General features: G+C 32.0%; 1 protein-coding gene across 1 annotated transcript in view; it reads left to right on the top strand.

Annotated features, from left to right (window-relative positions):
- Window positions 1-27457, top strand: part of LOC126810080 (inositol 1,4,5-trisphosphate receptor type 1) — a 47056-nt gene extending 19599 nt beyond the window's left edge. The window contains exons 7-40 of the mRNA XM_050535042.2: window positions 556-659; window positions 1009-1096; window positions 1323-1410; window positions 1803-1910; window positions 2498-2643; window positions 3191-3269; window positions 4011-4102; window positions 6769-6894; window positions 7763-7813; window positions 8220-8300; window positions 8576-8634; window positions 8915-9044; window positions 9838-9960; window positions 12257-12364; window positions 13056-13094; window positions 15002-15112; window positions 15355-15429; window positions 15617-15749; window positions 16452-16537; window positions 16940-17071; window positions 17699-17828; window positions 18187-18280; window positions 18674-18728; window positions 21005-21117; window positions 21364-21451; window positions 22212-22319; window positions 22712-22848; window positions 23528-23813; window positions 24138-24376; window positions 24550-24631; window positions 24794-24981; window positions 25515-25628; window positions 26713-26736; window positions 27358-27457. Of these exons, the coding sequence (XP_050390999.2) occupies window positions 556-659; window positions 1009-1096; window positions 1323-1410; window positions 1803-1910; window positions 2498-2643; window positions 3191-3269; window positions 4011-4102; window positions 6769-6894; window positions 7763-7813; window positions 8220-8300; window positions 8576-8634; window positions 8915-9044; window positions 9838-9960; window positions 12257-12364; window positions 13056-13094; window positions 15002-15112; window positions 15355-15429; window positions 15617-15749; window positions 16452-16537; window positions 16940-17071; window positions 17699-17828; window positions 18187-18280; window positions 18674-18728; window positions 21005-21117; window positions 21364-21451; window positions 22212-22319; window positions 22712-22848; window positions 23528-23813; window positions 24138-24376; window positions 24550-24631; window positions 24794-24981; window positions 25515-25628; window positions 26713-26736; window positions 27358-27457 (3717 nt within the window). The remainder of the gene's footprint in view (window positions 1-555; window positions 660-1008; window positions 1097-1322; window positions 1411-1802; window positions 1911-2497; window positions 2644-3190; window positions 3270-4010; window positions 4103-6768; window positions 6895-7762; window positions 7814-8219; window positions 8301-8575; window positions 8635-8914; window positions 9045-9837; window positions 9961-12256; window positions 12365-13055; window positions 13095-15001; window positions 15113-15354; window positions 15430-15616; window positions 15750-16451; window positions 16538-16939; window positions 17072-17698; window positions 17829-18186; window positions 18281-18673; window positions 18729-21004; window positions 21118-21363; window positions 21452-22211; window positions 22320-22711; window positions 22849-23527; window positions 23814-24137; window positions 24377-24549; window positions 24632-24793; window positions 24982-25514; window positions 25629-26712; window positions 26737-27357) is intronic.
- Window positions 27458-27885: the final 428 nt, after the last annotated feature.

Genomic DNA, 27885 nt, shown 5'->3' with positions numbered 1-27885 from the left:
ACCCACAAACACACACACAGGGGTGACGGCAAAATACAACCACATTACGAATGTGGACATATAAATATGAAATGACATATTATACAAGAATCACACAAGTTGGATATGTCATTTTTTTTTTTTTTTAAATATAATATCAATTTAAATTCTTGCTACATATATCAAGCTTTTATTCAACATCACCAAAATTCAGTGGATCATTATCATTGGATTGATTCTAAAAAGAAAAGAAAAAGAAAAGATGAAGCATGAAATATATGTCATCAGCTCCAGCTAAATGAAACAAATTACGCCTTTGCAAAAACTCAAATTTGTATTCAAACCCTTTAAATTAGTTATGTTATATATATATGTGCAGATTTCCTAGCTGAGATAATTAGCTTTGAAGTTCGTATAAATGATAATATTAATATGTATTTTGTTGAACCATCAACGAAACGTTGCTTTAAATAAAATAGTAATTGTGTTCCATATTATGTTTTTGTATTATGTATTTTGTAGTTCATAAATTGTTTTATGATAATAATGAGTATATTTTTTTTCTATGATTTGTAGGTACAAGTTGATGATCAAATAGTGTTAGAAAGTTTTAAATCATCTGGACAATATCTACATGTTAGTCGATCACCATTACCCAAAACATCAGTCTACAGTCATTGGTAAATTATTACACACCTTGCTCTTTAGAAACACAGTTGGGGCTACTGCCTGACATTAAGCAAGGAATTTGCAGATCTTTAGCTTATATTAAAACTTTTGTCTCTTATAGTTTTCGAGTTTTGATTATGTTAATTTATTATTCAGACCTTAGCAAATAAAGGTAAGGTATTAAATGAGGTCCATTCATATATCCTTGTGTCCTGGTTTTGTTTCTAGAGCATATATTAATCATTTTTGAAACTTTGTTCATAGATAAACTATTATTGTGCTTGTTCCCGCTGCAAATTACAAATTTCTTTGATTTAATTATTGGGGTGATGATGATGAGTCTTTTGCTTCATCTTACAGTTGTGAGTTAAATTTATCAGTTGTACAGTCTGGTTTTACTATCTATAGAAAACATAAACCTGGTCAAGATGATGATAAAAAAATCAAGGTAAGAATAATACAATAATGCAGAAGGTATAGTACAATTAATACAAACTCTTATACAAGATATACATTTAAGATTAAAATGGAGAAGACAAGAAAAACAAATCATTCTTTCTTGATGGCAACGAGAGAACACTGTATGGTATATGCCCGTCTTCATTAGCCCAGTCGGAGCAGAACAGTAGGACGTTAAACCCCATTTCATGTCTGTTGATCTTTCTGAATTTTAGGTTAGTGATATGTTACGATTTTATCATAAAGAAATGGAGGCCTATTTAGTAGCAGAAGGATTATTTGATGATGAAATAGTAGAAGATGGTAAGTCTGATATAACACATATCTGGATAATACAGCAATGATTTGATCAAAATATTAAAAAAAACCCCAAAAACCCTTTGCCATTAAACTTATTAGTTATGATTAAATGGAAATAAAGAATTCATACATCACCTTGAAAAATTTAAATTTATTGTTTTAGAACATTATTTCCACCAGTTAAGGGTAAAGGAAAAGGAAAATTGTCATGTTACAAAAGCACATATTCATGAGAATTGAGCCTCATTCCAACAAGTTTTTTGTGATTATTTACAGTTTTTAATTGATGACCTTGTGACACTTGATAGATAAATATTGTCGTATAACCTTATCACATAATATGATATTGGTTAAAAAAAAAGGACATCGGGCTAATCTATTATTTTCAATTCCAGTTCATTTGCGAGTTCGGACAGTTGACCAAAATAATCCGAAGACATTATTTCCTAGTAGTTCAGCTGTAACATACTGGCAGATTGAACTTCAAGAAGGACCCATTGCAGGTAATTTTTATTTCTGTAAAAGTTGAAGTTTCTTTAGTTATTTTTTTTTAACCAAAGAAATGTATTTGCCTTAAAGTAATATTTGATTATATTTTTCAAGAATAATTGACAGTAAGATCATGTAAAACTGAAATGAAATGAAATGGGGTTTAACGTCCTACTGTTCTGCTCCTATACTGGGCTAATGAAGACGGGCATACGCCATACAGTGTGCTATGAGGGAAATTTTGCCCGGGCAGCGGCACTATTGCCTACTCTTATATTGAATTCCAACTGCCAGGGGATCTTTTACGTGCATTCCAATATATACACGGGACCTCGGTATTTTGTATCATCCAAAGGACTAGACAGCTGTCCTTGTCAGGCCCTCCATTCTGCACCACTGACAAGGGGAAACCACGTCGGAAAATCCTGATGAACTTTCTCGGCCAATGCAGGGGATCGAACACCCGACCTCCAGGCTAGCGAGCCAGCGTCTTAACCACCTAGCCACCTTGGCTCCATCATGTAAAACACTAATGGTGATAGATAAAATAAACATTGATATATATGTTTTACAGTATGTATTTTGTTTAAAAATATTTTAGGTGGTGTATTAAAATGGGAACAACAGTGTAAAATAATACATATGTGTACACGTAAATATCTTATGGTAGATACACATGGTAAAGTTACATTAACAGTCAATCATTTAAATCCTAGAACAGTATTTAGATTACACGCTGTTATCAGGGTATGTACACAGAAATATTTTTAGGATAATGCAGGGCTGACTATTTGGCTCCTTAGAAATTGTCATCTGAAAAAATAGTTTACAGATACTATCGTTTCTTTCATTCATATAATCAGTTTTGAACAGAGGACCACTGCAAAATTCCTTCCTGTTTTTCTTTAAGAACCGTATTTGCAAAATAACAGTCAAATATGGTAGCCAGACAATTTCAGTGCCAGTCAGACATAGGCTGAAAGAAAATTCCCAAATAAAAGCCTTGGTCTTGCATTATAGGTTTTGGTACACTGGCTATACTATATTGTAAGGATAATGATTATAAGCAGTTTATATGATATATATGCTATGATTTAGGATAATGTGTAAGGATCTAGTTATTATATATTTTAGAATAGTGCTAATATACATTATAAGTTATGATATAATGGTTATGCAGTATTTTAAAATAGTGATGATTAGTGACAATTTTTCTAGGATATCGATGATAAATTGTTTGATATAATATCTATATATTTTAGTATTGTGATGATATATTATTTATATATATTAGGATAGTGATGATATACCATTTGAAAGTTATTGTCGTATAGAACATGTTGTATCAGGTTTTTGGCTTCATGCAGATGCAGGTAACTGTCTTTTATTTTTAGATTTATTGTGAACTGATGAACCATATTCACATGGCTGTGTTTGGGGAGATAATTATATTCTTTTATAAGCATATCTATGCTGTATCCATCTTTTTGCTATTGTCATATGTAATGTACATTTCTGAATAAGATATTGCTTTAAAACATTTTTGGGGGGTTGGATGGCCGAATGGTTAGCATGTGCATGCTGTATCATAGGGCCTGTCATTGATTCAACTGGCGTGGTTTCGAATTCCCGGTTGTACGTGACAAGGAGTAGGGTCGCTTGTCCAGCCTCGTGGGTTTTCTCCGGGTCCTCCGGTTTCCTCCCACTGCTACAGACCCCTACTCGCAAGCGAATTATTGAAATAAAATTAAACCATATGTTAGTCCCGAAATGACCTAGTTTGTGTCGAGTGGACGTTAAATCCCATTTCTCTCTCTTTAAAACATTTTTGCATACTTATCATTCTAGGGTATTTGATAATGAAACATAATGAGTCATTCGGATTTATGAAAATTCAGCATAAGGTTCCACATATGCATGTAGATTTTAAGCCAGTTTGTATTCACTTACTGTTGTTACAAAATTGGTGATTGCATTGCACTCATATCTAAATTGAATTCGAAAGCTTTGTCAGATATAACAATTAAAGTTCATCTAATCAAGACAATAACAAATGTAATGTAATTCCTATATATTGTATGTTATAAATATTTTTCTTTTGATTTATTTTTCAGCTGATCACAAATCATCAAATCAACCATCCATTGAAGATGAGAAATCTGATTCAATGTCAGGATTAAAATACAGCACAGCACAAGTTAAGCAGGTAGGCTAATGTATTGATTTACTACCAGGGAGTCATGGTGGCTCTTTGAGGATTCTCGCTGGCTCTCACTGACCAGGAGGTCCCGGGTTCTACCCTGGTGTTAGACATGAAAATTCCTAGTGATTTTCTAGCCTAGTGGCCAGGAAAAGCATCTAGTCATTTGTATGGGACAAAAAAGCATCTAGTCATCTGTATGGGATGAAAAACCAAGGTCCTATATACCGCATTGGCAGTATGTTGATACTTTTACTGTTGAAATTGAAATAAGAGTAGGCTATGGCTTCTGTCTAGTTAAAAAGTATGGGAAAAAAAGCATCTAGTCATCTGTATGGGATGAAAAACCAAGGTCCTATATACTGCATTGGCAGTATATTGATACTTTTACTGTTTAAGATTAGATTGATGAATTTTCCGAAAAAGGATTAAGTCAGTCAATCATGGCAGATAAAGTAGTTAATCAAGGTAGGTGTATAGATGGTATAACATGATAATTCACTTAATTACATATAATCAATCCAGCCTATTATCAACGATAATCAGGTGGAGTGGTAGTTATACACTCAGTACACTATATTAATTTTGGAATTTTAGAAATTATTCACCATATCTTGATGTCCGATTGGGCATATTCCTGGTTGGACAATTTCGGACGTTTGGAAAATAGAGTCTGGAATATACAGGCGAAATCCCTTCACTGGTTAAATCCCATTTCATTTCATGCTACCAGACCATTGTATATAAAATATATATTGATTGTACCAATAAATCATTCATTTTGTATATCTTGACATAAAGCCAAAATAATACTTCCAATTGGAATAGTTTTAAAGAGTCACATTTATATTTAGTAGTTTGGTGGATGGGACACATCTGTGTTGAGGTGGTGCTCGGGCAATGTTAGGATATAAATGAGAACAATTTCGCCTGTCAAATGGGATCAGTAAAACACTGGACTAAAATAAAATAATACCCACAATTTATTTTTCAAGAATAGTTAGAAAATTTGATGATAAAGAGATTATCATATTCCTAATCATAATAATGCATATCTAATCACCAAATCTATACATTGCTTGCATTTTAATCGGAGATCGTGTCCCTTTGCATTTTTGAATCGTAGCATGTATAAATTGCATGTTGGTTACAGAAATTATTTTAGGAATATTAATCCTTTATTTTAAATATATAACCACATCTTGTCCTGTTTCAAATATTTGCATGCTTCACTTAGAGAAAGGATAGAAAAAAACAGAAAGTAAGCAATATCATTGATATATGTTGATTATTAGATGCCGTCTTTAATTTTGTTTTATTTTCAGCTTTAATTATTAGGGTTGTGATTTTTGGTATTGATTATCATTAAGAAAACCTATCTATTGACCTTGTTTTTTTTACATCAATTGCATTGTTTAGTCTTTTATATTTTTTATGGTTATGCCGTGCACGTACTATTTACATTTGCTTTCCAAGCTCAATTATTCTTGTAAATACAACAACAAAAGAATTTATCTTGAAGTTATTTTATCAGTAATCGATAATAAAAACATAGTAAATTGTTGTAAACATTGATTTTTATACCTTGACCTATAAATCATAAATTCTCAAAGTATGTTTGTTAATATTTTTTTTGTTTTCTACACATCTGTATATTTTTCAAATTATATATGCGGTTGCAAAAGCTGTCTGATTAGATAATTAGATTCAAATGCACACAGCTTTGTAATGTGAAAATATGTCAATCTCGTAAATGTTAAAACTGCACAATAGCCTTAATTTAACTTTTCAGTATTATATCACTTGTATTTTATAATGATGAATATTTTTACTTCATCTCACTTTTTATTTATTAGTTATTGTAGATTAGCTGTAATTTTAAAGTAAATTATTTAATTTTATATCCGAAAATTTTGATATCACAATATTTGAAAAATGATATTGCAATATGGAGGAGATATGTTGTGATATTTTCATAAAACTATTTGACTGATTGGTTACCGGCAAATAATTTGTGCAATATTTTTTCAAAAAGAACAACACTGGCATTTTTTTAAAGTGTCCAGATCATTTTAGCACAATGTACAACGAGCTTTTGAATAAATAAATCTGATCACCAACAAATCACAGACAAATGCCATTATTTATTTTATTGAGAGTTGAGGCATTCTAGCAGTAGAGGTTATAATGAATCCCACAATATTTCATATTTTTGGTTTGGCATAAATATTAACCAGCGCTATGACACAACTTTCGTGCATTAAAATTCAACTGATAAGAATTGTTTCACCATGTAACATGTAGGTTTGTTACAAAATTTTCCGGTTTCCTCCCTCTGCTGAAAACCCCTATGTGCAAGTGAATTATTGAAATAAAATTGAAGCATGTCGTTAGTCACAAAATGACCTAGTTTATGTCGAGTGGACGTTAAACCCCATTTCTCTCTCTCTCTTGTTACAAAATTTGATCAATCCAAATACTATTTATTGAACAAAAGTAAAGTTGTCTTCCAAAAACTGTGCGGTACCTACTAATGGTAGCACTTACAATATTGCCAAAAGAATGGCCATACTTAATAAATTGTTTTGATAAATAGAAGAAAATATTAGGAACTACAAATGTCCAGAACTGGATGTTGCATGCTTAATAAAATTATTTGTAATTATTTATAGATTGTAGCTATTAAAGAAAAACAGTATGATGATGCTTTTACTGTGCAATCTGTAGATGGTAGTTTATGTAATATATTTAACTATATGGCTGGTATGGTGCCCTGTATACAGAAACTTGTTAATGATGTAAGTTACCCATTACAAAAACTGTAAAACAAATATTTGTCAAGAACAATATTTATCCCTATATTTGGAGAAAAGTGTAAAACAAATTTTTACGCTTGTAAGATTAAACCTACTACCTGCAAATGAAAATTTGTTTGAACAAAAAAGCAGCTCATCCCCCCTATGTTGTTTGTGTAACCTTCTAGATGAGGATATTGTACATATTTTATATGTTTGTGAGCAGTTCAAAGATTTGAGAGCTCATATATTCCCCGAAATTACTTGCGCATCCGAAGTAACATGCACAACTTCTCAAGTTTATGTCACTGTTTTAATGTCAAGGATATTATCTATTGTAAAGTATATCAATAAGGCCATGTATAAAATAGCTGATCAGGTTTAATTAATCAAAGCACTATGAATGTATTTTCAATTAGTTCTGAATTGTACATCCTTGAAAAATTGTCCTCAAATTTGTTCATCTACCACCACCTTTTACCATCATCAAAACGATTATTGCATATTTGTATCTTTGGGTCTGCGACCTTCAATACTGAATAAACTATATATATATATATATATATAACAATCTTGGATTTGTTCCTGAAGAACCTATAGGATTTTCTAGTTTGCCAGGGTTGGTGCCTTGGTTCTGACAAGGAAAGTGATGCTGCTGGGTAAAATGCTCAGTGTGTCAGCATAGAAATAAAAATTACAATATGTTAGTGTTAAAATTACTTTAAAAAAAATTGTCGCCAAGATTTGAAAATCCTATTCCAGTACCTAGCTTGTCTCAGTATTCAGTAGCCTTGAAACATTCATTGGGATGATGGAAATTTTCCTTTGAATTAATTTTAGAAATTTAGATGTTCAAAAAATATTTTTTCAGAAAAAAGATGGGTTGGTACTAAATGCTAAATCAACACATGAAGTAACTATGGTAAAACATTTTTTTTTCATTTCAAGATTATTTTTCTTTGATAAGCAGATTTTTGTCAATATTCTAGCTTAATCAAGACATTTATAAAAATAGATCTACTCGGCCACCTCAGGAAATTTTGTGAAGATTGTATAAGGATTGTGTTGAACAAAACATTTATTCCATTAAATTTTAAGTATTATGAAGTTAATATTATTTAATACAAAATGGAAAAAGCCTTAGGCCTAATTCTGTGGGTTATGAAATTGTTTTTGAGTGTTTATTTATTTTTTTTTTGGCAATTTTCAATTGTTTTTATTCTTGCACAATTAAACAAGTTCTATGATTGACAATTTTTAGAACTGGAAAGTCATTATTTGACTTTTCTAAACCTTAAATTATAACAATAATTGTTTGAATATTTCAGGCTTTACACGAAATGAGAGAATTTATGATAGTGAATAGTGAACCATCTAAAAACAGACAAAAACTCATGAGGAATTTACGGGTATGTATGGTATCACCTTCTCACTCTCATCCATTCCATGACCATGATCAGATTGTTTTGATCATTAAATATAAAGAGGCCTGGTTTGATTTGTTGTTTGGGGAGTTTTCTAATGGAAGCATGTTGTTATTGATGTTCTCATTAAGATATAGTCAGAACTATGAACAAGAGTTGTTGATTTGGATCAGGATCAACTCTCCTCTAAGATGATTTCTTTACATGTGTTATAATTGAGATGTGTATTCTGAATATTTTAAGACCGGTTCTTTTTTTAGATTGTTGACTTGTTGGTTCATTTGTTACGTATTCCATGTAGAGGAGCTCCTGATCAAATGTAAGTAAAGACAACTTGACATAGGATTTTAAACTGAACTTTGACTGAATTTAAGAGGTACGTTGCCGATCTCTGGTTTATCATTGATGAAATCGTGTTGAAAAGGTTTGTGTGACAAAGAGTAGGGTCACAGTTTGTTTCATTTTAAGTGAAACCTGTATAACCGTGGGCACGGTACAGTGCAGTGACGACTGCAGGAAATAACTTTAGAACTTAAATGAATCTGCAAAACAAAATTTACTGGTGTAAAAAAATAATCAACAGATATTTTTTTTTTCAGGCATCTGACAAAGATATTTGTAGAAGCGTATGCAGTTTTATATACATATCTAATGGGAGATAGTCGAAAGAATGAATTGTATATAGCTAAATACATTGACTTTTTCTTAACTCAGTTTGAATATAAAGAGGTGAATATAAATGCTTGTAAAGATATTCAAGTATTGAATAGATATATTGGATTATAATTTATACTGAAGGATTTATGCATTACAAACTTAATGCATATTGAAATAAATGTAACCTTTTGTAGTATGACTTACATGGATCATTTGTACAATGAAAATAGCAGATTATTGCGTAATTGTTATGTTATTAAATATGATAATTTGGTGGGTGGGTGGGGTGTGTGTGAACGAATAGTTAAAGCATGTGCGTTGGATCAGAAAGTCTGTCATTGAGTCAAGTGGCATGGTTACGATTACCCGCTCGTAAGTGACCATGTGGGTTTTCTCAGGGTCCTCTGGTTTCCCTCCACTGCTAAAGACCCCTATGTACAATAAAATTGAACCATATGCAAGTCCCAAAATGACCTAGTTTATATCTAGTGGTGGTTACCCCCCCCCCCTCTCTCTCTCTCTCCCTCTCGCTATCCTTAATTTATGAATCCAAAAAGACTGGATTAATAACTATTGCAGGATATTTGTTATTAAATGAGATAAATGCATACATGTATTTAATAAAAGTAATGAGTAGTTAATAAAATTATGCTTTGAATTTAATTAATGAATATGAATCGGAATGATCACATATTTGTATTGAAATAAATAATTGCAACAGATTCTATTTAACACACAGGTTTCCTTCATTTATGATTGTGTGGTAGTACAAGACTTTTGTGTGTAAAAGTTATCAGAAATATGTCTTATCTTGATCTGGAATTGAAGACAACCTAACTTTTAAATTATTATGAATTAATTACAGGGTAAAATTGGTTTAAATGCAGCTCACATGGTCATGGAATTAATCCGTGATAATCGAAAGATAGTAGATCGAATATCTCATCAACATATTGATAAATTTGTTGAACGTCTACGCAACGACAAGGTTAGTTATTATTTGTTACTTTTTCTTCAATTTGATATGGGGTGTGTATGGCCGAATGGTTTAATGCGTTGCCTCTGCTTTCCACCCACAGCTAAAGACGTTTATGAGATTGAACCATATGTTTGTCCCAAAATAACTTAGTTTGTGTCGCGTGGAGATTAAACCCATTTTAGGCCTATGTTATGTTATATTTTTAGAAATATCATTATTTAAATTTGTTATTGATTGTATGAAAAATTGCTTTTTAAGCTTGTGGTCCCTCTAGAGGTAACAAATTTTATCTGATTTAAAAAATGAGCCAATACAAGCGAGGTCTGGGAAGGCTTGGGGGTCCCTATTTTTTCAGTATTTCGGTAATTAGTTTTTATTTTGGTAATTAGTATTGGTTTTTTTTTATACGCCCATATTTTCATGTGGATGTATTATGCCGTCGCCCCTGTTTGTCCGTCCGTCCATTCACAATTTGTTTGTGGACACTCTACAGTTTACAATTTTTATCCGATTTTTACCAAACTTGAATATCTCCCAAAGATCTCGGTTCCTTTCGATATTGTCATGTATTGGACCATAACTTCATGGATTATGGCCCCTAATTGTACGAAAAACCACGTTTTTAGCTTTGTGGACCTCTAGAGGTCACAATTTTCATCTGATTTTGATGAAGCTTGAAATGCATGTTTATAACCCAAAGATCTTGGTTCCTTTGGATACTTGCGCATATTGGATCGTAACTTCCTGAATTATGGCCCTTGATTGTATGAAAAATTGCGTTTTAAGCTTGTGGTCCCTCTAGAGGTAATAAATTTTATCTGATTTAAAAAAACGTTCAAGTATATCAACGCTACGCCCTAATCATGGGTAGATTCGAATTTCATGAAAATCGGACCAAAACTGCTGGACAAAATGGCTGCCCCTTGTACGCAAATAGTATAAAAATATGGTATATCAAGGTTGTGAACCCTCTAGAGGTCACAATTTTCATCCGATTTTGATGAAACTTGGAATGCATGATTATATCCCAAAGATCTTTTTCCTTTCGATATTCGCGCATATCGGATCATAACTTCCTGAATTATTGCCCCTGATTGTACGAAAAATTGCGTTTTTTAGCTTGTGGTCCATGTAGAGGTCACAATTTTTATCAGATTTAAAAAACTTTTTAATATATCATCGTTACACCCTAGTGATGGTTGAGTTCAAATTTCATGAAAATCGGACCAAAATTCCCGCCCCCCCCCCCCGTACCAAAGATCTTGGTTCATTTCGATATTCACGCATATTGGATCGTAACTGCCTGAATTATGGTCCTTGTGTTTTGAGCTTGTGGTCTCTGTAGAGGTCACAATTTTAATCTGATTTAAATAAAAATGTGTGAATATATCACAGTTATTCACTAACGATGGTTGAGTTCGAATTTCGTGAAAAACGGACAAAAACAGATGGACATAATGGCTGCCCCTTGTACGTAAATAGTGTAAACATATGGTATATCAAGGTTGTGAAACCCTCTAGAGGCTACAGTTTTTTCCGATTTGTATGAAACTTTAAATATATGTTTCTGTCATAAAGATCTTGGTTATCCAAATGTAACTTCCTGGATTATGGCCCCTGATTGTTAAAAAAATCGCATTTTTAGCTTGCAGATTCTCTAGAGGTCACAATTTTTTCCGATTTTAAAAAACATTTAGATATATCACCATTCCATCATAATGAAGGTTGAATTCGAATTTCAGGAAAATCGAAATGAAACTGCCTGACAAAATGGCCGCTCTTTGTATGCAAATTGTGTATAAGTATGTAATAAAAGACTATGGACCCTCTAGAGGTTTTGATGAAACTTGAAACATATCTTTATATTCCAAAAATCTTAGTATCTGTTGATATTTGCACATTTCAGACTATACCTTTCTGGATTATGGCCCCTGATTGTACAAAAAATCCTTTTTGGTTTTAGCTTATTCTCTATCCATCTCTTGCAAAATGTGGGCGTGTCCTGCCTGGCAGCCGCTGGTTCAATATTTAGTGATTTTTCAGTATTTAGGGTTTTTCAGATTTTTTTCGGTATTTAGGGTTTTTCAGATTTTTTCGGTAAATAGTATAAAAAAAATTTTCAATTATTTTTCAATACTTTTCAGAATTTTTGGGGTATTCGGATATTTTCAAAATTTTTGTTATATAGTACCGTCAATAATTTTTTTATTTACAATTATTATAGTTTATAATAGAGTGTTATTTTTTCCAGAATTATGGCTGTTTAGATTTATTGACTATAATAAATATAATGTTATATTTTCAGAACTATCGTTATTTAGATTTATTGAGTGTATTATGTGTTTGTGATGGTGTATCTATAGCTGATAATCAGAAATATATCACGGAGGCATGGCTTATGAGGGGCAATAAGGTTAGTACTAAAAACATGAATAATTTTAGCTGCATGCGATCATCCTGTTTTATTATGGTTTTTTTTATGCTCACAAATCAGATGAGTGCACAAAACTGCATATTCCTGAAGCAATGGTTATTGGATCATTAACCATTGCCGCATTTAGATAATAATCATTGACAGTTTTCATTTGTACTTGCAGACAAATCAAAATAGTCGATATGTTTTTACTTCATAATTCTTTTGAACCCATGGGGTTAAGTACCATCCAGAAGAGCATAGGTTAAGATTTTTAGAATAGTTTAGTTCATTTCAGAGAAAAATTGCAAGTTTAAATCTTAAAGAGACTTTTCCATGGTGTCATTAGTGTTTAGCTTAAGTTGATGTGGAAACTCAACCCAGGGGAAGGTAGTTAATTCAGAAACAACATAGTAGGCATTGCAGTGGTTAATGAGCAGGTAGTGCATCAGGAATATAACAAAGCCGATTGCAATATATTGTGATAGTTTACTTTTGCACTATCCAAAATCTAAAAACATTATCTTTAATTGTGTACAACAATATTTAATTATTCTTTTCTGTCTGCATGTCTTTTTTTCTTACGAGTTCTTTGCATGCCCTCAAAACATATCTTTATAATATAGAAATGCCATCAGTAATATTGTTGCTTTGTAAAAAGATGCAATCTGGCATGTGGTTATTATTTCAGAGTTTAGATCATGTTAATGTAACTGCTGTAGGTCATGTGGTAGGTACAGTTCTATCTAATTAAAACACAGATCCTATTTCGTTTCGTTTTTTATAGTTCAAAATTTTGTTTTACTTGGCTTCCCTACACCAGGATCTGGAAGAGTCGTAAAATAACCCCAGTTATGGGTGATGTGAAGGATTAGCCAATCAAAAATTGTCTGTTGAGTCGAATTCTTATCTTCTTGTGAACGGAACTGTCGGTACACATTCACAGCAATAGATAATAAAACAAAGAAAAGTTCTATTTACGAATAGCCTCTTGGAACATTGATGCTGATTGGTTTACCGAATGACTGACATCATAGTCTCAAAAGTCGCTCACTTGACACCGGATGCTACCTCCCACTACAGCCGGTCAGATCTTAATGTAGTGAAGGCTATTGAAAGTATAATAACTGAAATGAAATATAGATCTGTATTTTATTTAGATTGAATACAAGTCATAGAGGTCCAGATTCTCAGGGCCCCACAAAATTACCTTTGTCATAACCTTAAGCAGAAGTCTCAAGCCTTTTCGCAAATCTTAAACAAAGATACTCCATTTCATTTCATTTAAAAGGATTCGATCTTTTCATTAGATTGTAACCTTGCAGAAGTTGACTTTAAGCAAATAAAAAGAGGGTTTCCTTTATGTCCTTATTGTTGATTTTCATAAGAAATACTCTTTTATTTCAATATAATATTCTATTATTTATATCTAGGGAATACTGTAGATCTCTAGTAGGAAATAAGATTATGTATTGAGATGAGACTTGACAAATGATGACTTAAGGTGTGGCAAATATGATGAATTTTGATAACCTCTAGTGTACCTGTGGCTTGTCATTCTGCACGACTTGAATTAATATTTTTTACATATTAGATATTATGACTGGTGTATAGTGAATTAATATATTATGTATGATATATTTTAATTCTACATATCCTGTGTTCTCAAACAAATATGCAGAAGACAGAATCAAACTAAATGTTTCTAAAAACAAAATACTGTGACATGATTCACTGAAATAAGCACTTACAGTTATATGTATGATTTATTTTTAAAATATATAAATACTATTTATATGATTCCCTTCCTGTTCTTGGTGAAAGAATGATTGCATACCCTGAGAACACATGATACTGTAGCTTTTCAATTGGATGCGACCAACTTTTGCTTTTAGATAGTGATACTAACTGTATCCTTATACTGTGTGATATTCTGAAAATTTGTCGAATATGATAATCTCTTTCTGGATATTGGTTGCGTTGCCTTTTTTATATGCCCACATTGAAGGCTTACCTTTTTTCAGAACATTCGATACCACATATCTACTTATGTCTGTGTAGTTACCCCCTAACAGGTAGTTTCTGAAATCTAAGTCAAACTATTACTCCAGTATGCTAAATCAGTGGGTGTCATGCATGACACAGAATATGCTTACTCTTTCTATACCATGTGATACTACTTCTGATTATTTGGGAATTTTGCATTGCTAAATAGTTCTAGTGTACCTTTATTAGTATTTTGTAATTTTAACCGATGTATTCCTGCTTTCCACTATATATATATGTTTAATTATTTTAGGAAGTTTCTATAAATAAGAGTTGGATCCTTATTCTTTTAAATTACAGCCTTATAAGCTTATATAGTGTATTATGATATCTGACATGTGATGTCATGGACTTGATACTATAGAGTTTAATTGTAGACATTCCGGTATATATATACAAAATATGAACTTAAACTACTACATGTATGAAATATTCATTCAAAAACAAAAGAGTTTATTATGGGATCAAAATGGTTTTGTTTTTATTATACCGTGAAATGCCTTACAACGATAAACTACATGTTGTGAAACGTAATTTGGTATTTAAAAAAATGGAACTGGAACTGGAAGGCTTATTTTATATCTTTTACAGAACTGTGTTTATTTGACTGATCTGGGACAAAAGATTGGAAAGAAAGAAGGAGTAGTATATGTCTCGACAAATGGTGGACGATTGTGGAAAGAACTTCAGGAGTTTGCCAAGGTATATGTTTACATCTTGATATTTGATTTCAGATATTGAAACTAGTGAATGGTGACAGTCGAGTTAATGTGAGCATGAATAAGCAAATATCTCCACCAATCACCATTGTTTGAACTTCAAAACAAAATGTCTGTTCACCGATATTCATTATGTTACGATTTCATTCACAAATCATAATATCGTACAATTAACTCAAGACAAAACAGATGTAAAATTTTAATTTTTTGTTTTTATTTCTTCAGAATTCTCAGGGAGAAACAAATGAAGAATATCTATTTTTAGAACATCAACTAGAATTATTTAGAATGCTATGTCATGTAAGTTCATCGAAAGAATTTAGTTATTAACTTTAAATATTTAAACTGTATCTAACTATTTCAAATTGTTGTGAAAATCTATCAAGTATGTGAAAATAAGAAAACTTTTATTTGAAAAGTAAATGTTGAATTCAAATTAAATTAATATGAATAATATAAATCTATTTTATATATCTTGGGATTACAGGGTCAGAATGAGTTTTCTGTAAAAGTTATAACAACCGAGTTAGATTATTTAACATGGGATGAAGCTTTTAGTTGTTTATCAGATACAAATCTACCTGATAGATTACGAGCTCAATATTGTGATCTAATTATAAGTAAGTATCACTTTTATTTAAACCTTTAATAGGCATACAGTTAAAGAAAACTGTGCAACAGGACAAGCAATTTACACTTTGACAGCAGAATTGTGTTCATGTTTCCAGAGAAAATATCGAATTTAAAAGGGAGAAATTAAAAAAAAAAATTCAATATGAAAAGTATTAAAATTGTGTCCTTTTACTAGAGGTGCTATCAAAATGAAATGAAATTGGGTTTTTACGTCCTACTGTTCTGCTCTGAACTGGGCTAATGAAGACTGGCATACGTCATACAGTGTGCTATGAGGGAAATTTTGCCCGGACAGAGGCACTATGGCCTACACTTATATCAAATTCCAACTGTCATTGGATCTTTTACATGCACGCCAATGTGTACACGGGACCTTGGTTTAACATCCCATCCGAACGACTAGACAGGCCCTCCGTCCTGTATCACTGACAAGGGGAACCACGCCTGAACATCTGGATGAACTTTCTCAGCCAATGCAGGGATCAAACACCAGTGTCTACCCACTAAGCCACCGTGCCCCCCCCCCCTCCAGGTGCTGTCAAGGAATTGTCAAGGAAATTGTTTAACATCAAGACTTCTCTTTTTATTTAGCATTTTGTAGCATTATAGCATTCTGAATGGATGATTGTTATTGATACTCAAAGCCCATTTGTAAGATGGTACCCATAAGAATATATTATTTATTTCAGCTTTATTTGTTGATATTGGTAGTAATATATCCGTCGTAGATCGTGTTTGTTTATCATATAATTATGATAAAATATCAAATGATGAAGTAAGTACATGTACTAATGTCAGGCGAAGATAGTATGTTTTACTTGAATTTGATAGATTTGTTTTGAAGTAACTCCTGCTTGTGTTTTCTGTAGTATTAATCAATTTAAAGCAAAGATCATAGGATGTTTATTTCTGAAGAATTTGTTTGAACTATGTATTTTCATTAATATTTTGATAATTACTACTTAAATATATTAGAAGCTCCCATTTTAATTTTCACAAACTGTATGTTACCAAAATGAAATTTGTCTTGACATCTCCTCTAAAGTATGGGCTAGAAAAATTCCACTGTTTCTTAAAGATTAATTTGACTTAGACAACAGTTGAATTTCTTGTTATGAAAATACAGAGTTTGGAATTTTTTTCTTTGAAATATAAAGAACTACTCTTTTATTTTCAGGCAAGAATAGATCAATCTGATTCACCTACATATAGATACTTCCCGCAACTACGAGATTGGATTGCTAACTTCCTTGGTACAAATGGTGATATGACTGCATCTGAGATTGGAAACAATATGCTAGTTCAACAGGTTGGTATGATTTATAGGTTTTTTTTTAAATATGATATCCATAGTTTTAAAAAAGAATATTATGTATACTGCTCTAATGTTAATATCTGTATGACCCTAATCAAATTTATGAACTTCGACTGTTTTGATTAATTTGGTTAGATCACTTTTTATATGTTAAGCATGGTTACCACTTATAAGTAACAGTTATGGTACAGATAAGAAGGTATATCTAATTATCGTAATGGTATGAAAAACATTATTACATTGCAGTGTAATAATAATTTCCCTGGAAGTTGAAATTTGGAAAATAACGGGTCAGAGTTAAAGAAATGAAATGAAATGAAATGGGGTTTAACGTCCAATATGTACACAGGACCTCAGTTTTTTGTCCCATCTGAATGACTAGACAGCTGTCCTTGTCAGGCCCTCTGTCCTGCATCAATGACAAGGGGAAACCACGCCGAAAATCTGGATGAACTTTCTCAGCCAATGCAGGATCGAACACCCGACCTCCGGGCTAGCGAGCCAGCGTCTTACCGACTTAGCCACGTGATCCCCCAGAGTTAAAGAAACCCCATTCTCTAACTGTTTGATGTTAAGACGAAATGTGTATTATTTTAGTTTAGTATGGTATTATTATTACAGGTATTAAGATTGGTGTATTATTTGGTTATGTATGGGTTTTACAACCAAACTGATGATATTCGTAAACTACTGTCACCATTAATAAGTTTATTAGATGGTAGAAATGACAAACCATATCCTAATATTAAAGGTAACATTACTTTTTTAATTATATAATATATTGCACTTAAATGTTTTTAATCCAACTGTAATAAAGTAAGTCAAAACTTTTTAACTTGATGGAACTGAAATGAACTAACTACTTAGGGTGGTAATCATTTTCATGAATGAAACATTTTGTTTTAGCAACTGCAATAGTTTTTAATCTGAAATGCCTGATATTCAAGTTACCACATTGCTTATAGCTCTTATTAGCAGTGTTGAACACTTTTATAATGCTTAGCCTTTTTGAGGGGTGGAATAGTGAAACTTTTCAAGAAAGATTTTTTATGTGCAGTTATTCTGTTTTTTCCCCCTCAATAATATGGATAATATTAATATATAAACAGGTCAAGAAGTAAAGGAAGTATTAAAATATTTTCATGAGGTTACTAGATATCAGAAGAGTCCTGAAACTAAAGCTATAGTTGATGCTAAATTACAGTAAGTTTACACTTTATTCCTGAATTGTTTTTTTTTTTCAAATTACCACTCCCATTGATGAGAATTTGGCTTAGTAGCACCTGGATTTTGGTCTTTAAGACCCAGTGAGTAAGATGTGGCCGAGAAGTTGTATATAAGGAGGACGAAAAACCCCATTTCATTTTCATTTCCTTTTAGTAAATGCAAAATGTATGTAAAAAAAGTACAAAAATTGTGCAGGTATGATGTTGACAATTCCATGATTTTTTATTCTTTCATTACCCCAAAGTTTGATATAATTGTTACTGCATGTGTAGGTTAGATTATCTTTGTTTTTTTATAAGCAGTAATTATAAGGGCATAGAATTCTATGTTAGCATTTACTGGATACATTTGAATTCGTTTTATTTTCAGAGCCCTAGATGTTTTGAATCTATTTTTCAACTTCATCTTTAATCTTAGAATGGAGGTATAACATATTTTTGGATTGATATGCTTTTCTGTAATGATTTTTATACGCCCACATTTTCATGTGGACGTATTATGCCGTCGCCCCTGTCCGTCCGGACGTCTGGACGTCTGTCTGTCTGTCTGTCCGTCCGTCCGTCCACAATTTGTTTGTGGACACTCTACAGGTCACAATTCTTATCCGATTTTAACGAACCTTGAAATATAGGTGTATCTCCAAAAGATCTCGGCTGCTTTCGATATTGGCATGTATCGGATCGAAACTTCATGGATTATGGCCCCTGTTTGTACGAAAAATCATGTTTTTGGCTTGTGGACCCTATAGAGGTCACAATTTTTATCCGATTTTGTTGAATCTTGAAATGTAACTTTATAACCCAAAGATCATAATTTTTATCCGATTTAAAAAAACGTATTATTATATCACCGTTACCATAAGGACGACTGAGTTCGAATTTCGTGAAAATCGGCCTAAAATTGACAGACAAAATAGCCGCCGTTCGTTCTCAAATAGCGTAAAAATATGGTATATCAAGGTTGTGGACCCTATAGAGGTCACAATTTTTATCCGATTTTGTTGAAACCTGAAATGTAAGTTTATAACTCAAAGATCTCGGTTCCTTTCGATATTTGCGCATATCGGGCCGTAACTTCCTGAATTATGGCCCCTGATTGTATGAAAAATCGTGTTTTTAGCTTGTGGACCCTATAGAGGTCATAATTTTTATCCGATTTAAAAAAATGTATAATTATATCACTGTTACACCCTAAGGACGACTGAGTTCGAATTTCGTGAAAATCGACCCAAAACTGACAGACAAAATAGCCGCCGTTCGTTCTCAAATAGCGTAAAAATATGGTATATCAAGGTTGTGGACCCTATAGAGGTCACAATTTTTATCCGATTTGGTTGAAACTTGAAATGTAAGTTTATAACCCAAAGATCTCAGTTCCTTTCAACATTCGCGCATATCGGACCATAACTTCCTGAATTATGCCCCCTGATTGTACGAAAAATCGCGTTTTTAGCTTGTGGACCCTATAGAGGTCATAATTTTTATCTGATTTTAAAAAACGTAGTATTATATCACCGTTAAACCCTAAGAATGGCTGAGTTCGAATTTCATGAAAATCGGCCCAAAACTGACAGACAAAATGGCTGCCGTTCGTTCTCAAATAGCGTAAAAATATGGTATATCAAGGTTGTGGACCCTATAGAGGTCACTATTTTTATCCGATTTTGTTGAAACTTGAAATGTAAGTTTATAACCTAAAGATCTCAGTTCCTTTCGATATTCGCGCATATCGGACCGTAACTTCCTGAATTATGGCCCCTGATTGTACGAAAAATCACGTTTTTAGCTTGTGGACCCTATAGAGGTCATAATTTTTATCCGATTTAAAAAAACGTATTATTATATCACTGTTACACCCTAAGGACGGCTTAGTTCAAATTTCGTGAAAATCGGCCCAAAACTGACAGACAAAATGGCCGCCCCTCGTTCTCAAATAGCTTAAAAATATGGTATTTCAAGGTTGTGGACCCTATAGAGGTCACAATTTTTATCCGATTTTGTTGAAACTTGAAATGTAAGTTTATAACCCAAAGATTTCGGTTCCTTTCGATATTTGCGCATATCGAATTGTAGTTTCCTGAATTATGGCCCTTGATTGTAGGAAAAATCACTTTCTTTTTAGCTTGTTCTCTATCCATCTCTCGAAAATGTGGGCGTATTCTGCTTGGCAGCCGCTGGTTTCTTCTACCATAAACTTGATGTTATCCATCCATAGTACATTGTAGCCACAGGATATTTCCTTTCTTTTTGAAAGAAAAATATTATCATTAATTTATAACTAGGCTTGAATTTAAACAAAGAAGAAGAAATCATCAATAATCACACAGTCTCCAAGTATTTTTTTTAAGTTTCAGTTTTTCCTTGAACCCCTCAGTATTTTGTTCTTAGTTTAAACAATCGTAAACAAACTCACTAATACTTCTGGTTGCATGCCCCTGTTATTGTAGCATTCTTTGTTTTACTTTAGTATTCCAGTAAATGTACTATTGTGCATGGCAACCTATCGAATTAGATGTTTTTCTATAAGACATTGCTTTACTGATAAAAGATTACCTGTTTTTTTCCGACATTTTATGGCTTGAATAACAACTGTGTTGAGGCACCAGGAATTGTTTAAACTACGAAACTTTTTTGAAATTTTATTAATAATTGTATTATTTATATAGATGATATTAATGTTTTTGTGTTATTTATTTGTCAGAAATTAATGGTATTATTTAAAAATACCCATGATCAAGCCAGTAAACCAAACATGTCACCACCAGAACTTGGCCTTCTTTTATTTGAGACATTCGACATTGAAAACAATTATTCGTAAGTTAACCAATATTTTCCATCTGTGTGACAGTATGTATCTGAATTACATATTTTTCTTTATAAATTTACATAATACAGTACCTGGTTTCACTAAACATGAAAGAGTTGTAAAAATCTACAAACAGAACTTATCTTAAATTTGAATGGTTGTAGTAAGCAATGCAGCTGATGAACAACTGAACAAACAGTGTGTGATAATCCCAAATATCATTGTTTTTATTGTGTTGTTTAACTTTATTTTAGGGTTTCAAAATCAGCCTCAAGAGTCTTAAACAATATTTTTGATGAAACAGAATTTTTCCGAAATTATGAAGTCACCCAAATTCTTTTAGTGAGTATATGAAATACATGTACGACATTGTATAACATAATCTTTTAAACTGTACCTGATACTCAGTATGTTGGACAGAGACGCGCGATTCCTGAGCGAAATGCACAAACCATGCCAAGATCGACTTCCTAAGTTTCTTTTGATCGCCACGTGCCGATCCACAAAGGCAACTTTCTGGACCTGTTATGAATAATTAGCAAGCATGTTTTGTCTTTTTACCGGATTATCAAAATTACCGTTACATATGTGCTAATTACTTAGATTATGAACCAATGGCCGATTCTCACTTAGGTATGACTGTTATTGTAGCCGACAAACAAGTTGATTGACTACTCAATCAACAAGTAATAATCAACCCGTTGTAATTTAGCTGAAAGTGGATTGATTTATGATCCTATAGTGGCCGGTTCATTGTTTTACCAATCGGCTTGATTGAACTTCAAGTGGCTAAAGCCGACAAGAAAACAGCCGATTAAGATCCCTGCCACAGACCTATCCTATGTTAGCCATTTATATCTGAATTGGGCATTGTACTTATCTATTATATATGTTTGTAAAATGGACAGTCCTCATGATAATTGATGAGGATGCCACACATTTACTCTGTGGTAAGTCAGTTTTTTTTTTACTTAATGAATATGCTGGACCTGAGGTTCTTCTACCATTATCAATAAGAAAACATTGATTTTGCCTGCCTTGATTGAAATATTTAGGCAGTAAATTGTACTGAATTAAAAATGATTATAATGTATCTTTTCAGGATTTATCTCATTATGATTATGATGGAATGATATGTAAATCTATGCATCTTTTAAATAGATTTTATTCTTTTCATCATAAACTCTTCAGTCAGGCTATACAAGCTCAGGTATGTATAAACTTGCCAACAATTTTTAAACATTATTAAAAAAAAAAACTCCAACCTTGGATTTAATCAAGTTAAAGACACAAGTATTGAAGAGAAAAAAATTTTTGGACTGATTGAATCTTTTCTGGACTAATATTTTCTTAAGAGATTTAATTTTACACTATTGTAGTTTGAAAAGTTATATGAATCTTGATTAGATTACATGAACATTTTAAATTTAAAAAATAAACACTACCAGGCAGATTTTTACAGTTTGAAAATCTTAAGAACCGAATCGAATAGATTCTTCATCTGGAAAATAAAATCTTGATTTTGATTTGCTACAGTCAAACTAAACTAATTGTATGTTCGATGATGTACTTGTAGATGTTACATTATATTAAATTTTTCAGGTTCTGATCACTGATGCATCTGTTGACATAATGAAGAGATTGAGTGTTATTTTACCAACACTCCGTCGTCTGGCAACAGCTAAACTAAATGATGAACAAACAAAAGAACTAGATAAAATCTTAGAGGAGCTCATAAAGTAAGATTTATCTTCAATATAGGTTTTAAATAACAAAATACTTTTATAATAAATAAATATGGGAGGTATTGAAGGATCGTTTCTATTAATCCTTGTTATATGTGTGTTCAATTTAGTAAGATTCATATAGCTCTACTGATGTTGTCTGTTCAACATGCAGAATTATTGTTAATGTGGAAAATTATATTGATTATTGATGCTGTAATTAAACAACATCACAGGTCAGAATTATTAGTTACAATGCACTTGCTTACAGGCAATCATCAGAAGCTCATAAGCCCCCTTATACTCCTACCCCCTCTTATACTCCTGAAAACTTATATTTGCCAACCTCTAAAACAATCAGATCAGAAATGATAGCACCATTTAGTTTATAAGATTTGCAATTTAGACTCTTGAGAGTCATTGTAACTTAGTTGTTTTTTTTAACTTTGGCCAAACTTTGGCTTTTCTTTTCTTATGCATGCCTCCGAAAAATTAATTTTACCAAAGACTTTACTTTATTCAGAAACTTCTGTTGTAACTTTGGAAACAAAAATTGAATCACATAGAACTTGCCCCAGATAGCACATCAGATCAACCCAGCTCAATACTTTATTTGCACCTAAATCAAAGAGGATTCGAGCCTTTAAGAAATTAGGCAATGTATAATTGTTTCTCCTGTTTTTTTTAATTTCAGGATGTGTCAATTAAAAGGAGAGGACAATGAAAGTCACCAGATGAATCAGAAAATTCTTTATAACCATGGAGTTCTAGAAGATGCTTTAACCATATTATCACAAGCCATAGATATTAAATTATTGGATCAGTATGGTGGCTTAAAGAAGATATTCCAGAAGACGTTTATATTATTACAATCTATGACGTTAAATAATAAAGTTGTACAGAGAAGATTGTTTGATAGATTAGAGATGTTGTTATATAAAGAAGGTGCACCAGCAGAATTAGCTGATCTATTGACTGAGGTAAATTAATATTTGTAAAATACAACCCTTGGTTAAGACTCATGACATGTAAGAGCCTAGTTGTTTTTGGCTCTGATGTGGTCCCTGTTTAAAAACATTGGGAAGCAAAGCATTGAACAAAGTTTGAACATTTCCTTTTTATTAGGAAATAATGGAACTGTGGTAGACAATTTGTCGATCCATGCCTTGAAAGATTTAGTTGGCATCATATGTGGTCACTCTGAAGAACATATCCCATGTCCCAGAATAAGTTGAACACACCATATGATTTTAGTAATGGCTCCTACATCTCCACTATAATATATTAATTCTTGTATTTAACAGATATTTACAGGCAATTCAAATACGTGTATGAAAATTCAAAGTCACCATGTACAGAAAATTGTCAGTTTAATATCCAAACATAAATCAGCAGTTCCACAGTTTCTCAATTTATTGAACGCTGTGGTTAAAGTTGAGGAATTAGATCTACCATTGAAGAGAAATCAGGGTTTCGTGATGACATATTTCATGCAGTATAGATCAGAGATTGCTTACATCATTGATCAAGATGAAAAAGATAGGTAAATAATATTTTTATGTTAAATTTTTATTAATGACTGGGAAAGATGTCTGTACTTTGCAAAAACAAAAGAACCTGTAGTCAGAAAAACAATAAGGTATATAAAATTTAACTATATTATAATTTCTTCCCGCCAACTGGGCTCTATATATAATTTTTGTTGTTATTTTCTAGAGAACAAGTGTTGGTATCCAAAAATTCAAAAGAACTTGACTACATGATAGCAATGGTTGATTTATTGGCCACATGTGCAGAAGTGAGTTAATATAATTTTGTCATACTTGTGAGCTAAATAATTTATATATTTTATGAAAATCACTATTCTGAGTACTATCTGAAAAATTATTGGTCAATATTTAAAATATTTCTATATATTTTTATTAGGAGTAGAAATATTTTTGCCTCATTTTAATTCCAGGGAGAGAATCGTTTTATAGAATCGATTTGTCAGACAATATTTAAGATATCTGATCTGATTGGTGTATTAAACAACAAGCTGGTTTGTGATAATTTAAAGAAACCATTTTTGCGTTTCTTACTATGGGTTTATATGAATACAGCTAGTGGTATGATAGAGAGTGGTGCAGGGGATCTCCCCCATGATGCGTAAGTTATTGATTATTTTCACATTGATTATTCTGTTTATATTTTGATTACATCTATTTCCATTTATTCTTTAATTTGAAAGTAAATTAGCACAACAGTAATTGACATAACAGTAATTGGATATTAAGGAAACAAACATAATTGTTGATAGTAACATCATATCACAACAATATCTAAAGAAAAATAAGTTTCGGATAATTTAAGTTCCAAGTTTGTTTGGATAGATATGGTTGCATGGTTGATCCTCTTGAGCTTTATTTATACTTAGAAATGAATTATCCCTTAATCTTTGACTGATTTGGCTGAAAAAATAAAGATGTCAGAAAGTAATGTGAACTTTAGAAGACCATAACTATGTTAGGATTACTTGATTTTACTCAATATTTGACTAATAGACTTTGGTCTGATAAAGCTGATTTAATCTAAAATATTTAATTAAAGAGCACTTTATTAATTGCTACATGCATCAATTTCTGTTATCAATAGAAGTTAAAAAGCATCCATCAGTAGATAAGTATTAAATTTTATTTCAGTAAAATGTGGGAATTCTTGAATTCTATAACACAGAAATTAAAGGAAGTCAAATTATTTGTGGAGAACAATAAAGAAAAAACAAAACAGTTGTTAAAAGGGCCACCAACGAAGAGGTTTGTGGAATGCTCAATTCTTCAATTTTGCTAATTTATTTTTTGTTGCCTGGCATCAATACAAAATGACAAATTTTATTCAGAAATATTTATTAATTTAAGCTTTTATTTCTCTGATGAATATGGAAAATATTTTTAATACAATCACTTGTATGCTGTGTGAAGCTTTATTTTGATGAGTGCATTTTCATTTATCACTGTTACGACATATTTCACATTAGTAGACTTTCCACAGAGAACAAAAATGGAGCCAGGGAAAGCTGTGTTAGGGCATTTTCAGTGGAAACAGCACTATTATTATATATGTCATATTAAATGCAATGACTATTTTTTTATGTTTTTTTTTATATTCTTTTCAATAAGCTCTTGCACACTACAAAGAAACTAATAAACCTCTTTGGTTCAGGTCAAATTAAAGTACTTGTATTTAATTTGTTTATACATTGATTTATGATACCATAGTGGCCGGTTCATTGTTTTACCAATCGGCCTGATAATTAATTCTTTGTAAATCGGCCAAAAGTAGATTGATTTGTGATAATTTAGTGCCCAGTTCATTGCTTTACCAATCGGCTAGATTAAAGATCAATCGGCTAAAGCTGACAAAAAACAGCCGATTAAGATCCATGCATTTGTCTGTGTTTTTTTTAGATACTTTTAATACCATATTTGGCTTTTAACTCTTGACACAAAATCAGTTATAAGATCTCAACATTGGTTTTTTTCTGATGTTACACAGTATCACCATTATTTTTTTTTTTAAATATTGACTTTTACAAGAATGACATCTCTTCTAGTCTAGATCATACCAGCTCAAATTGTCTTTTCTCCGACTATATTACTGTAACAAATATTGGCCTGACCTTTGACACTGTACAGACAGCACAATTTTATTCAGATTAATTAAAGTTTAAGACAGTTAGACTGGGCGATCAAGACTATATCTGTTCTGAATGAATGAAACCTGACCCAATCTTTAGTTTCTTCACAGGAATATGGTAATGACATTTTTGCATGATTTTTGAATCTCCTATTGTCTATTTAATTTCTATTGTGTTTTTCTGTTTATTCTATATTTGAACAGCACCCATGAAAGCACAGAAGGCAGGTTAGTTGCACTTTTATCATCTTTTAGACATTTTCACCCATTTTCAATTTCTCCTCCTGTTCTTACTCAGAGAACTTTTAAGGAAATATTTCAACTTTTTCACATATTTACAACCTCCTCTCTTAATCCACATGATTACGATTTCAATCATGTTTCTTGAGACATTTTTATATTATTCTACTGTATAGATGTAAATGCCCACTTGCGGATCCAATAATATTTGCAGGAGGGAGTTTGCCAGGTTCCTGTTTAGGAAATTTGACATTTTACAATGCATGATGCCATCACCGTCTCCAAAATATGTAGGCATACATACACACTGAGCTTTGAAAGAGAGAAATCAAACACCCTGTTTGACGTCAATTTTTATTATGAATTAATAGGATCACATTGTGATTGAATTTCATTGATGCAAAGCATTAATTGTGATATCACATATGTCTATATCTGGTTTGGCCCCTGATACCCTATGCCCCATAATCTAAAATAACGTTTTGAGAAACCGTCCTGTCCTGATCAGTATTTTTATTTGCTTCCTGACATATTCTCTTGTTTTTCCTAAGTTTTGGGATTTTGTTTTTATGAAGAATAATGTCATTGTAGTATTTTTATTTATTTTAGTGATCAAGGTAAAATTGAAACAGAGAGAATGAGAGGAACAATACACTATATATTTTTATTTATTTTAGTGATCAAGGTAAAATTGAAACAGAGAGAATGAGAGGAACAATACACTATATATTTGATGGTGTTATGCCATTTTTACAGGTAAATATATATTTGTTTGATCTAAATGATATTGCCCAGAATTAGATGTGTATTATACTTGGATACAATTTTCAGTTTTGATTGTTATATCATTTTACACATCGCATATGATTTCTTGCTCCTTGAGTTTGTCTAGACATGATCAGTGGGAGCTGGTAATCAAAAGGGTGCAGTGCTTTCTTTAGGTATTGTGTCACCTCAAGCAGCTTTACCAGGAGCTATAAATTTAGCAAACTGGAAGATGAATATCGCAAAAGAATCATGCTTGGTGTTCTGATAGATGACGACGAGCAGACAATAATCCACCAACAAACTTTAATTGACAATGACTTTTTTTATTGGCATCTTACTGGAACTATTAAATCAGAAGAAGCGAAATAA

This window comes from Patella vulgata, chromosome 1, assembly GCF_932274485.2.
Source record: "Patella vulgata chromosome 1, xgPatVulg1.2, whole genome shotgun sequence".
Taxonomy (NCBI): Eukaryota; Metazoa; Mollusca; class Gastropoda; family Patellidae; genus Patella; species Patella vulgata.
This window is presented reverse-complemented; position numbering and strand designations above follow the sequence as displayed.